At 40.0% G+C, this 13,575-nt stretch overlaps 2 protein-coding genes and 1 non-coding gene across 3 annotated transcripts in view; 2 read left to right on the forward strand and 1 right to left on the reverse strand.

The window, feature by feature from the left end:
* Window positions 1–925: 925 nt before the first annotated feature.
* On the reverse strand, window positions 926–2,562 carry Sturkopf (lipid droplet associated hydrolase sturkopf). Its single transcript, XM_070295655.1, has 3 exons — window positions 1,992–2,562; window positions 1,691–1,882; window positions 926–1,607 (listed from the first exon to the last, which is right to left on the reverse strand). The coding sequence occupies exons 1-3, from the start codon at window positions 2,298–2,300 to the stop codon at window positions 1,173–1,175; spliced, it is 936 nt and encodes a 311-aa protein (XP_070151756.1). The 5' UTR covers window positions 2,301–2,562; the 3' UTR covers window positions 926–1,172.
* A 14-nt stretch (window positions 2,563–2,576) lies between these two features.
* Trnaf-gaa (transfer RNA phenylalanine (anticodon GAA)) lies at window positions 2,577–2,649 on the forward strand. The gene has a single exon. It is a non-coding gene; the product is annotated as a tRNA-Phe (tRNA).
* Window positions 2,650–5,775: 3,126 nt separating this feature from the next.
* Window positions 5,776–13,575, forward strand: part of Wge (winged eye) — a 48,262-nt gene continuing 40,462 nt past the window's right edge. Inside the window, exon 1 of the mRNA XM_070296381.1 lies at window positions 5,776–6,717. The gene's annotated coding sequence lies outside the window, so the exon portion shown is untranslated. The remainder of the gene's footprint in view (window positions 6,718–13,575) is intronic.

The raw sequence follows: 13,575 nt of genomic DNA on the forward strand, positions 1-13,575 counted from the left end.
CTCTCTTTCTAACGAAAGAAAATGGAGAAGAAGAAGGATGGTCAGCGTCCAGTTGCGCCAGATAATGCTCCACTGAACGTCATTGCGCATGCGTGCCGAGAGAGAAGGAAACTCCACTCTTATTTTCTCTTTTTTTTTATACCATTAAATTTTGATGTTGCAAATTAATCAAGATTAAATTGAAATCGTATTGATAGAAATGAATATTAAATAGAGAATAAAATTGTCTTTTTCATGTACATATATCAGAGAGAAGCCTGGCAGGGGCCGCGCTATTGTTCTTGGTAACATCTAGTATAGTGGCGCCATCTAGATTCATTTCAGAGCCGGCCGAACTACATGGCCAGACGCCATGGTAAAACGAACGGTGATTGGTGCATGTCCGTGCTAAATACATTGTGGATCAAAATTATTAGGAGAAATATTATGGATTTATTAGTTGCACGTGATGTTTTGTCATTCTAGTATATACTACAGAGATAATAAATTACAATTAAAGTATTTTTATATGTATATAAAAACACTGTGTATGCATATAAAATAAAATAAATTTTCTTAAATAAATACAATAATTTTCTCAATAATTTTTTTCCTAATTTTTAAATATAACGTATAGAAGATATTTGCATTGCTTTCAACTTTTTACATTTGTCGTAGGACAAACTTTTTAAGCGCATTGATTAGCTAATATCTAAAGACTCGAAAAAGTTTCTATTTTGCAGCCAATCAATATACTTAAAAAAATTTGTCGTACGACAAATGTAATATCGGTCTTATACATATCTCTAAGGTTGCCTAAATGGCGCTAAATACAATTGAAAATCATTAGGAATATCATAAATGCCTGCTAATATTTTAATGCTAATAATATATCAATATATTCTTTCGTACTAACATTTTATTGCAAAATTTCAATCATTTTTGATACAATATAAATTGAGCATTGTATTGTGTATATGTTCATTTTTTTTTGTATAATTAAAAAAAAATTCTTGATGTATTCTCGTATGAATATAACAATCCCAGTCATATAAAATAATAACAATAAATATAAAATAATAACAAACAATAATTTAAAAAAAACAATAATATACACCGGTATCCCCAAAAATATCAAAAAAATTGAAGTGAAAAATAAATGTAATTATTAAATGCAATTCAAATATAAGACATCAATGTTTCGAATCTTCATTAATGAGATCGCCTACAATGTGTCCTATGTCCATGTCATTTTTCAGTACAAAGGAATGTTGGAAACCACGTTGGCACAATTGAGCATTCAGATTAGGATGTTTCGATATCATATTTTTATAGTATTTCGTTGGAGTCCAACCGTCATTGGTACCATAATAAAACCAAAGCTTATCAGTATATTTTGATATAGTCTCATGATCAGCTTCTTTGACATACTTCATTTCTTCTCTGGCAAGATTGATTATTTTGTCTAAGGCCTTTGGATTCAACATTTCCTGAACAGCTTTGATGGATCTGGCTGGAACACCCCAAAATATACCAAAAATACGTATCATTAATGATTGTAGAGAGACTGGAAACATTCTTGTGAAGATCCAAGATAGGAAAATCAATACTGGTGCAATGCGCGATACCTGTGAAAAAGAGAAGATACTCGCGATCATTCGTACATTTGAAAAACATATTATAACAATGATAGATATGCAAAGAAACGCACACAGGTACAAAAGAAAATCCCATTACGGCTCTCTGCCATATATTCTATCGTAGGAAACAACATATAACATCTCTTTATCCTTCTGTTAACGTCATTATTCTTCAATAAATTGAGCACGAACCAGGCACCTATGGAATGTCCAATAAGATGTAGCTGCGCATCCTCTGAAATGTACTTTTTTATGAATTCTATCTGCAAAGAAAAACACAATATTATAAGTCATATACCATAATATTAAAGATATTATATATTGGTAAATTAATTTATGAAGCGGCTGAAGAGAGAGATGTCTCAAATGTACCTTGTGTTGAATCTGCGCTTGCAAACTATAGCATTCTGCCCATTTCTCGTCACCGGGCATAGCAATCTCCAAGTTGTCCGGCGGTTGGACGTGTCCAGCGTGTCCGATGACCCACACAGGTGTGTCGAGAGTTAATCTCGAGTTGAGCGCCTTGATGAACCCCTCATAGAATCGCGGAACACCCGGATTCCCAGGAATAACGAGCACTACGTGCTTGCTGGAATGGGGTAGCGGATCCTCCTCTATCCAACGACCTTCCGTTATCACTTGAGTTTGCACTTGGTTGCAATTTATCATCGATCGTCGCATCTTTGTTGTTTTATTGTATCGCACAACGCTAAACTTTGCGAATATTCGTAGAAATTGCAAAATGACAGCCCGCTACTTGTCGCGTTCCATGTGTCCCCGGCACAAAATCGAGATTGCATATGTGGCAGATTAACAATGAAATTGAAGAAGATGGACGAAGATCTCTATCCGCACATATGCAAGAAAAAATTATAGTGTAACGGTACACAATACAATCGCAATGATGTACCTAGCGTGATTGTCAAAGAACGGCAGAGTGAAGGTGTAATCGTACGAGCCGAAATAGCTCAGTTGGGAGAGCGTTAGACTGAAGATCTAAATGTCCCCGGTTCAATCCCGGGTTTCGGCAAATGATTTTTTTTTTTTTTTTTTTTTTTTGTAATTTTATGCAATGACATATCAATTGATAAATCGTAAAACCGACATAATTTTATCGATTTATTTTTCAATGTTCTATATATTTCAAAGAGAATATATTGTGCCTATTGTATTTCGCGCTCTATCGTTTCGAGTGAACATGGCATAATTTTACGCCGTATGATCGAAATCTTCTATACGTAACTATATAGTTATCTATCGAGATCACGCGTTTTATTACTTGTCACAGTTTTAATATTGCACGTTCAATTGTTTGAATTACCTTTTCCGATAATTCAAATATTTTTCATATCGACAATTTAGATTATTATCGAACAAAAAGCAGCACAGGATTTTGCCATTGATATTTTGAAGCTGCATTAAAATTGTCAATTTTTGAATTTTAATTAAAACAAAACTGCATTATAAATTCTAATAACGAGACGTGTATTGAGTTATTAATTCAACATATAAGAGTCAAATTATTCAGATGGGTGAAAAGTATGAAAAAGTTCAACGATCCGCCAACTTGAAATTCGCCACGAATTGATAGATGCCAGAGCACTCTCCCTCCAGTCTTCTTCGGAACTCGGAACACGTCGCAGGATATTTAGACAAGGATAACCAAAAACTATTCGTCACGTTTCGGCCGCTTCCCATCGGCACCGCTGTTTGACCAGCGGTTCCCGTCAACCGTAAATTGCGGAAAACGCAAATGAGGAGCGAAACGGAGGAGAAAGAGAGGAGATCCCGGCTTGGCGCGGCCGGCCCGGCCGTCGCGCGTCTCTCGATCGCGGCTTTCCAGAGAAGAGAGAGAGAGAGAGAGAGAGAGAGAGAGAGAGAGAGAGAGAGAGAGAGAGAGAGAGCATGGCGGCAGAGTAATTCGAACGCGCGTCAGCGTCATAGAGTCCCGCGGGTGGCGGCGCACGCGTCATGGCGTTTGATCGCGCGCCCGCGAGGCGGAGCGTGCCTCGACGAGCGTACACACGTAAAAAGCCGCACACTCCGGGTCGTCCTCGTTATCGGGGCGTGGCGCGGGCGCAAACGCGGGGTGACCGGACCGACCGCCCTCCGCTCGCGGGAAGGCGCCATGCTGACGCGCACGCGAGATTCGCGTAATCGGAGAATCGGGCCATCATCGTCGCCGTCGTACGTCCTTAGGCGCGCGAATCCCCGAGAGTCTTCGGGGCCCGTATGTATAAGCTTAAAATCCGTAGATCATGATTGAAATTTTATTAATCGGGGACGAGCGCTTTCCCTTCATTTTTCATCAATCAAATTTCCATCTTTAATTTTCATCGCGTAGTCCCCGATATGGGCCGAAGGATCGTTGCCGGAAGCGTCGATTAGCCACGCTGGGAACGAGAAACGAAGGACGAAATTAGTCGTAGGATCGAGATTGCGAGTTAGATCGAGATTAGATCGCATTCACGTCCGATACAGATATGATAATTATCGATCGCCGTTATTTTTCCTCCTTCACGTTGACGTATTCGTGAAAAACGCATACAATTCAAAAGTGCAAGATGCTTCGCGACATTTTCTTTGTTGTATGCTTTCCGTATAAGAATTAACTGTTACTGGTATATCTATTATCATATAGTAATGGTAAACAGAGTCGTGACAATATTCAGTCCGGATTTTCAAAATACTCTATCATTTAGAAAAAATTTTACTCGGTAGAAGTTAAAAGTGTCTTGTACACAAGAATAAATATTTCCTCTGCGCGTATTAAATTTCTGATGAAAATAATAAAGTAAACTTTCCTTTTAAATATTGTACATTTCAAGACACTAAATCCCGATTTCGCTATTATTACTTTATTATACTATTATTAATTTAATCAAATTCACACATATATCACGATTTATTATTCATTACATCCGAGCTTAGGATACTTTCAGACAGTAAAATATAAAAGCGATTCTCGCGTAATAAATCGTCCCAAAAAAATGATAATGGAGATAATATAGAATGCACCTTACATATTTTCGCCGATTAACGAAATACGTTTCGATGTAGCGCAACTGTATATGATTTTGGGATAACGTTTATAAAATTTGGATGATTATTATATGGAGTTTTATGTCGAGAAACAAATTCGTTTAAAAAAATATTAGCGCGAAAAAAGCAGCCTATACGATTTATTACAAGATATGAAAATTGTATGTTTATGTTAGAATTTTGTTTTTCTGATAAATCAATTAGATATTCTTGTAAATGAGAAAGAGAGAAGGAATGGATCTTTTGTTAAACGTCATATATATCGATGTTAATAAACGATTTTTTAATTCTAGCAAGATCGCAGAGAAAATCATAGAGGGACAGAGGGAGAGAGATAATACCTGACATGTATTATCTTTAATTTATTATTGTGACATAATAATTATAGATGAGACGTCGTACAAATGACTCTAACTAAGAATATATTGCAAAATCGGTCAAATTAAATAAATATCGACACGTAACGTTTAAGGGAAAAAAAAAAAACACTTTCTTGTTTCGAATGATAAAAACGAGACATAATCGGAATAAGGAAGTGAAACGAATCGCTACAAGGCGATTAAATAATTATTCTTCGGGATATTTTCGCGTCGTCGTATCGATAAGATGGAAAAAGCTTTCGTTTCGTTAAAGCCTCGCCTTTTCAGTAACGTGATTCATCAGAGAAGAATTAATTAGTCACATAGCTCAATTATCTGCCCATACAATTCTCCATGTTTTCGTAAAAATCAATTATCCTACGATTAAAATGCGATCCGTTGAAACGGCAATGTTCATATATGTTCCTCGCTCAATCGCGCTTAAATCATCGTTTTAGATACGTATCGGCGGACTCTCGCCGATCGCTCGCTCCTTTGCCACGGATCGTCTTTCGTATAATTAATTATCGGCGTTAAGAAAAAAAATTTCGATCCGACCTCGCGATCCGAGGAAAGCGAGTATCCGTGAAAAGGAGGCGGCGCCTCTCTCTCTCTCTCTCTCTCTCGGGGAAGCTCGACCCGCCGTCGAGATGGACGTGGCTTTAGCGAACGGGGCGGCGCTCGTTTCGCCCCATTCTGGCGCGACGGCGGGACCGCCCGAACCCATAATCCTCAGTCACAATTCGGTCGTTGGGCGGTGCGGACGTTCCGCCGCTCCGTGCTCTATCCTCCGGATTATCTCCGGAAATGCGATTCCGCGTCTGCGGCCGAGTCGGTATTCGGCCGCGTCTCGTTCGTTATTCTCCCGATTCGGTTCGTCGTCCGTGGGATCGGAAAGATTCCGCGTGAAGTTGGACGATATCGGGAGCGTGCCGTTTCTACGACGGTAACTATCGTTCGATCCGTTTTTCCTTCGCCGAGTGGAACCCGGGTCGCGCTATCACGTCCCGGACGATCGTATGGGGTGACGGTGCCGGCTACGACTCGCACATCCGCGAAACCCCCGTATTGTATTCTCTCGCGAAAACTCGACTCGGTAAAGCGCGCGCGACTTTAAGCTACGCCCGGCCGGCGCGTATTAAAGGGAGATATGCCCGAAGCGCCGACGGCGATCCACTGACAGCCGCCGCGGTGAGAAGGAAGCCTGCTCGAAGCCGAGCGACGCGATATCCCAACGTCCTCGGGCGAGGAGATGCGTGATCGCCAGGACGAATCCACCTCGTAGATCGTAACGCGAGAGGACGTCCCTTCTCGTCCCGAGACGTCGCTCGGTGCGAAATGTAGCTTGCCGTGCGATCCTCCGCGCTTCCGCGAAAGGAAGACGGCGATTGTCCCGATTGGCCTCTCCTCACCTTCCGCACCCGTCGTCTTTCGCGTGCGGTGTGCGGTGCTCTCGCGTTCCTTTCGTCGAGGTGCTGCTATTCTCCCCGACGAGTGTGATATATCGGAGTCTTTTTTCGCCGGCGTTCCAAAAACTGAGAGACGTCGGGGAAGAGGCGAACGTCGACGGTGATGTGCCAGTGTGTAGGATACTAGGAGGAGAAGGACTCCTCTTCCTTCGTCGAAACGAGATGACGAAACGTTGCCTGTCGGACGCGTTCGACTAGTCGTCACAGTGGAGTTCTGCTTAATCGCAGGTATATAAGCTTCTTTTTCCTTTCTTTTTTTACCCGACGGAACGCGCGCGCCGAGTCCGAGATTTCGAGTCTCGAGAGATTAGACTCTATTTTGTTTTTAATAATTACACGCAAATTCTGACGTTTAGAGCGTGGCCTGTTTAATTAGCCTGTCATTTTCGAGTGATTTTTTTTTTTTTTTTTTTTTACACGAAAATTATACCGCGTGTGTGTCTCACGAGACTTGGACCTTTGTGGAAAAATACATACGTATATACGGCGCTATGATTTTGCGGGGGATGCTTTGGGAATTCGATGAAATGAAGCGATACGACAATCGAAATGATAGCATTTCGCGAGCATTTCCACTGAATCCGATTACGCGTAAATAATACGTTTCGCCTCACGCGACTATCCTCGTTTTCGGTTCTTCTCTCAAGTAGTCGAGATGATTTAAAAAGATTATATTTCTCTCTTAATGCACCGAGACATCTGCGAATGTACTTTCTCCCATCGTTAACTGCGATCGATAGTGTTAGCGAGCATATATACATATATTATTGCTTCCTCATAGAGGAAGCTTTGTTTTCGCGACAAATTTTTTTTTTTTTTTCGAGTTTTCTACGCCAATGTGGGTAGAATGTTGCCAAACGTCGAAAAATCATACTCCTAAAAAAAAATGTCCGTATGTATATATGTATGTGTGTATATGCACGCAATATATTGTACCTTTAACTTCCGCGATTTTTCAGATACCGGGTTAAATTTTTTTTTACACGGATAGAGTAGCATTCACAAGGATGATGGTTGGTATTGAATTTGAGGCGAGAATCGATGAAGAGGTTCATTTTTGTATAAAATTTTTGATTTTTTCAGAAATGTCTGTATACATTGTAACTTTCACAAATTTTGAGATATCGGAGTTTTTTTTTTTTTTATGGATAAAGTATTATTAAAGGACGGTTGCTATTGAATTTGGTGAGTATCGGTGAAAGGGTTTATTTTTTTTTTAATTTTGAATTTTTCAAGAACCGTAAGAGCTTTGTAACATAAAATGATGAGGAAGCAATGCGCAAAGTTTCTAATTCGCGTATTTTGCTTGGTTCGTCAGCCCCTTTATCTTGAAAATCGCGTCAGACCGATTTCGAAAATGTCTCGAAATTAATATTCGAGGGGGGTCGGAATTTTTTTCCCCCCAAAATTTTTGATACTCGGAAACTGATATCACGCGCGTGGCTATTTAAAAAATACGTTTCGTAAAGATCGATCTCTTGGATCAATCTCGCTGCTCGTTTACTCGCTCTCATTTCGGCATAACTAATGTAAATTTCACATCATACCGCGAGTTCTTGACAACATACCCTGTCGATGAGCTCCGCGGCATCTAGGAAATCAACCGACAATCTTATGCAATCTTATCTTTATGCGAAACAACCTTGTTTAAATCTATCGCGTCGTCGCGTTTCACAATAATTTTTCCTTGAGCGAAATATCTAAGAGTTTCTCCTTCCGGATTTCGCGAAGCGCGTTGTCCGAGGATTCGAGGATTCTTCGATTTTCGTATCGCGAGAACGCGAGAGAAAAAAAGGGCGGGAGATTTTCAAAAATTACGAGACAATGAGCTAAATATGTAGAAACGAGTTTAAAAAGAGAGAGAGAGAGAGAGAGAGAGAGAGAGAGAGAGAGAGAGAGAGAGAGAGAGAGAGAGAGAGTAATAGAACGATAAGCAGATAAGATGGACTTAACATTTTATTTTTTTTTTTTCCTCCGTCCTGGATTGAATCCCCGAGGACAGTCAGAGGTAATGGAACTTGCGGGTTAACGAGATTACAAAAGCGAGAGATTTTCAAGGGGGAGTGAAAGTAAAGAAATTTAACGCGAGACACGCGACGCGTAAGTTTTCAAAGTTCGATAACAATCCGGAGCTATCGCGAAGATTCGAGAGTTCGGATTACGTAAGTATGGAAACAAGCCGATATATTTTGAACGGGGGACCGCGATAGTATCGCGCGCGGGGGGCGGAGGGACTTGCGAAAAGTCGTTGCACGACAACGGCTGAAAGCGTTCGTAAATAAAACAGCCAGTATACTTGTGCTAATCCTTAAATGTCATTTATCAGCGCGAGCATTGAATGTTTCAATCGAAAAATTCAAATCCAGCGAATAAGTTACTTGAGGAAGGAAAGGAGATACTCTGTCTTGTTTATTTTAAATTCGATTAATCTAATCTAATGTTTATCGACAATAAGAGATGATATAGTAGGAAAGTGAACACGTCAAAGGACGAGGGTGATCGCGACATCGTAATTTCCGTGAGATCGTTAATGGATGATGCGATGGAACAACCGAAAGTTAAGCAAAATAAGAGACGCTACGAGATGTTTACGTGTCGTACGGGAAAATACGAAGGATAGAGATAGAGTGATGCGGGGTGAGAAGGAAAGCCGGCCATGATTCCGTTCGTCCGATCGAAGGTAAAAATGCTATGCGTCGTGAAAAATTTTGCAGCCGCGAGAAGGAAGCGGAATGGACGAGGATTCAAGCCGGATAAGCGAAAACAGCAGCAGCACGTGGCTGTGTATTCGCGCGCGCTTATATGTGTGTGTGTGTGTGTGCGCGCGCGCGCGTGTGCGGTGTGTGTGAGCGAGGTAATGACAGCGCTAAGAGAGAAGACGTCGGCTCGCGCGGTTACGACGCGGATCCCTCCTTTATTTCGAAAAAGCCGAGCGATTCTCGCTCGTGTGTTCCCGGTTTAACATAAATTTATTTGTACGTAGGATTTGCCCCCCCCCTTTTTTTTTTTCTCGAACATTACGCGAATCGCTGATAACCCCCCGGGCTATGTCTTTTCGAGCATCGTAGAGTAAGGATAATGGCGACGTCGAAGAACGTCGGATAGAGCCAATAATGTGGGACACCGTCATTTTCGTCCATCTGGCGTTGCAATTTCACGGGAAGGACCACACCGTCCTCACGAAAGATTGCTTCAGTAGTCCGACAGTAGGCTATACTTTGACCCGAACATAATTCGCTCTCTTGTTTTTTTTTTTTTTTTTTTTTTCTTCTGTTTAGGAATCCAATCGATGTCCGGGGTTTAGTTTCCGCTCGACTATTATTGATGTACGCACACACATTTTGGATGATTAACTCTTTCTCTCTTTCTCTATCTTATTTATGGGAGATAAAGAGTGACACTCGATCGCCAATTGATACAGTTTTTTTTTTCTCACGACGATCGACGATAATTCACGCGACACACGTATAAACAGGGGGTGGAAAATTTCCTTTAAAAGGGTCATTTAGCTTACGTATACGATTGTCCGGATGGAAGCGTTTAATATCTTTTGTTGCTTTGTGACGTAACGATTATAATTCTCAATTGATATAAATAATACGCTGTATATTGAGGTATTAATTGCTGCTTTTTTTATCTTATTCACTGTATTAAATGCATTCGTCATCCTCTATATATATTTTTATTTTAAACTTTTGAATCGCATTCTGAAAGTCTTGTAATCTTCTTATACATCAGTTTGTATTGCGATATAGAATCTTTTTTTTTAGTATAAATCTTATATATAAAGAAAAAATATAGGAGAGATCTCAGAAATGACAGCTGGATATTATATCCTCTATTACATTGACACGTAAAATCATATACTTCAAAATTTGTTTCGTTCTTCGCACAATGTCTATAGTATATCGCAAGGCCATTCGCACACATATGTTTATCTTATAAAAGCATTTCGCATGCAGTTGATACAAAATGAAGCGAAAATTACGAAAATTACGTTCGCTCGATAAAATGGACGATTACGGGCTCCCTTTAAAAATGCAAAACAAACATTATCGGTGTTCTCGATGAGAATGGACGAAATAAAGTTTACCGATATAAAAATCACGAGCTACGCTCGAGCATTTCCGGTTTAAGCACGATCGCGTTGCACAGTTTATTATAATCGTCGTTAGCATCGTAAAGAAAGAAATTTTTTATTTCCACGATTACGTTTAATATCAAACCAATGGAGTCTCGTAAACTGGCATTATAGTTTTAGCTAAGAGCGATTGTCGCGCGAACAACAGACATCTCGCGAATAAATATTAATAATACTCCCCGGGGCCCGAGTAGATCTATGTTTTTGCGCCTCGATAATGTGCGATTATATTGTCACTTGCATTAACAAGTTACGAAAGAAAGCTGATCAGCGAGAATTTGGCCGCGCGAAGAGACTACGCCAAGATAAATCGACAAATTCTTCGACACCTCGTGAATTCACGGATTCGCGAATTTCTACGTTCATTCTCGGTAAATTTTAATTATAGTTAAAGCGGGGATTTAATCGCTCGGATAAATTATCACGGAAAGCATTCCTGCGCGATATATAATGCCAGACGATCGAGTCTGTTTACTATTTACTAATATATTCATGCGAATTATATACGTATTGTAGTATCTCGACTTTCGGGCGCGTAAAAATATTCGCCAGTAAATAAGAGGGGGGAAAAAAAAACTCGATAAAACTGGGAAATGATAAAAAGAAGCAATAAAATTCACCGTTCAGGAACCTGCGAAAGGGAAAGCTATAGAAATCACAGTAAAAAGTATCGAGGTCCGTTAATAAAAGTACCGTTTCTCATCGACATGAGAGAAGATTCACGATCGCCAGCATATTGTTACATTTATCGATAAATGTTGATCGCCGTGATTAGACAATTGCTTTGTCTATCCTTAAATTTGTTTGCGGACAACGCTTGTTTGTTTGACAGATAGCATTACAAGTGTATTACATGAGCTTTTCCCCCGCTGGATTCTTCAGCGATAAGGACATTCAAGTATCCATAAATAGTTTGAAGTTGCGAGTACACGGATTTCGAGTTTAATAAAATATCATCGTGTTACATTCATTTGTAGCGAGATATTAGGAATAATTATGTGATGTTTAAGTTTTAATGAATTTTGATTCACATATTAGTCGATATACATACTTATTTAATAATAAAACAATTTTATTAATAATGTAAGACACGCGTTTATTTTCACCAAACTCTACTCTGTCATATTCTTGTTCTATATCACATAAACACAAAGACTATGAGGAAGCGGGGAAAATATGGGAAAAACATGGGAAAACCGGTTTATCGCATTAAAGCAACATTATGCGATGGAGGGTCGAACGAAGTTCTTAAGCCAGAGATACCTTTTCGCGGAAAAAAACTATACGGGATAAACGGATATTGTCTCCTAACTGCATCAAAGCTTATCGAATTGAAATTATCGTGTAATGAAATTTTGGAAGAAAAAGCTTTGGCAAAAATACTTCCGAGTTTCTACAGGAAAAATAAATTGCCGGAAAACTAATGTACAAGTTTCTCATCTCGCGCGATGCATTCGTACACGTGTATCCGCGAATAACATTTAATGAAAAGAGATGAACGATCCGAATTAATTTTACACCATTTTCATGGTCTTGTATAATATGTGGAAAAAAAAGAAAAGAAAAGAAAAAAGAACAGATTAGAAAAAAGGATCAGATAATTCGAAATTATCCGAAAATTCAATATTCGTTAGAGTAAACTCGGTAAAAATCATTAAAAAATTCAAAGAGAGAGAGACGAGATGAGTTATTTTTCATTCGTACCATTTTCTGCGTACACGTAATCCTTTATCTTTTACATCGGCGCAAATTATTTATAGAGAACTTTTCAGCGTTGGTTAAGAAATTTATATAAATTTGACATTTGTCGATGAAATTCTTTTTAAACGGCTTTGATTCCAGCGACGATTGTTGATTGAATTTTCCGAAACTACCGTTCGCTTGTTCGACGGAAACGGGGATCCCGCCACGATCGCGTACCAATCGTCGTTTGTCCGCTCGGGCGTCGGGTAAAGTGGCATTTATTTGGCTTCGACGACTATCATTTGGAGCGTCGGAGTTATACGAACGGTGCGAAGAGGGCCGCCGAGGTGCGCGCGAGCGTTGTTCCGCCTACTTTGCCGGAGGAGAAGAAGCTCCCCGCTCACGGGGAGAGGTTCTCGTCTCGCGTTATATACATGACGCTGGTAGACACTTTGCCTGGCTCGCTCGCTCACCCTAAATACGCGCCGCGCAGCCGGGAAGAGCGCGCTTTCGCGGAACACGTGAGACAGAAATCGTCCACGACGATCGCGTCTCTCTCGTCGTCGATTAATGACGCGGCTTAACGAGCCGCGGGATGAAACGCGAGGGAAGAGAATTCCGGCGCGCGAGACCGTAATACGTAAAAACTACAGGAAAAAGCCATTTCGATGTCGCCAATGGCGACAAGTTTTCTCGGTATAAAAGAATAACAGGTGCCGTTTTACAACGCACACATTGACAAATTTATTTCCTTATTTTATTACATATTATTAGATGGAAGAAGAACCTCTCGTATTCTCTATCGGAAATTCACTTTATTCTACTGTTTCATTAATGTCTTATATAATAATATATTCTTATAGAGGATATAATCTTTATATGTAATAAAGCTTTAAAAAATTATTACTATTATTATTATTTTCAAAAATTATTTTTGTCAAGAGAATACCATTTAAACTTGTATTAAAAACGATTTGCACGGGTAATGAATATGATATTCCAAGATTGTTTAAGGATACGTCTAATCTTTACGGACTCGTGTCTCTCCGATACGCTCCGTTCAAAGTAGCTCGTTGGAAAATTATCCAAACTACGAGCTCCGATTCCACGAATCCTTTTCCACGGACGTTCTCCTCTTTCGTAAAACAACAGCGCGTATTTGAGACGATCCGAATTGTACGGAGCATGTAAAAGGGCTCGCGCGCGAGTCTTACCTCGAGCGAGCGAGCGAGCGAGCGAGCGGACGCGCACGTGTTTAAACT

The sequence above is a fragment of the Polyergus mexicanus genome, unplaced genomic scaffold (genome assembly GCF_030449975.1).
Source record: "Polyergus mexicanus isolate NDT 795.1 unplaced genomic scaffold, iyPolMexi1.0 SCAF_5, whole genome shotgun sequence".
NCBI lineage: Eukaryota > Metazoa > Arthropoda > Insecta > Hymenoptera > Formicidae > Polyergus > Polyergus mexicanus.

What these genes read in the sequence shown, in the direction of transcription:
- Sturkopf (XM_070295655.1), bottom strand. Translation starts at nt 2,300, where the DNA reads ATGCGACGATCGATGATAAATTGCAACCAAGTGCAAACTCAAGTGATA. An exon ending in AAGCGCAGATTCAACACAAG is followed by an intron (nt 1,883 to 1,991) that starts GTACATTTGAGA and finishes TTTTCTTTGCAG; the next exon opens with ATAGAATTCATAAAAAAGTA. An exon ending in GGATTTTCTTTTGTACCTGT is followed by an intron (nt 1,608 to 1,690) that starts GTGCGTTTCTTT and finishes TCTTTTTCACAG; the next exon opens with GTATCGCGCATTGCACCAGT.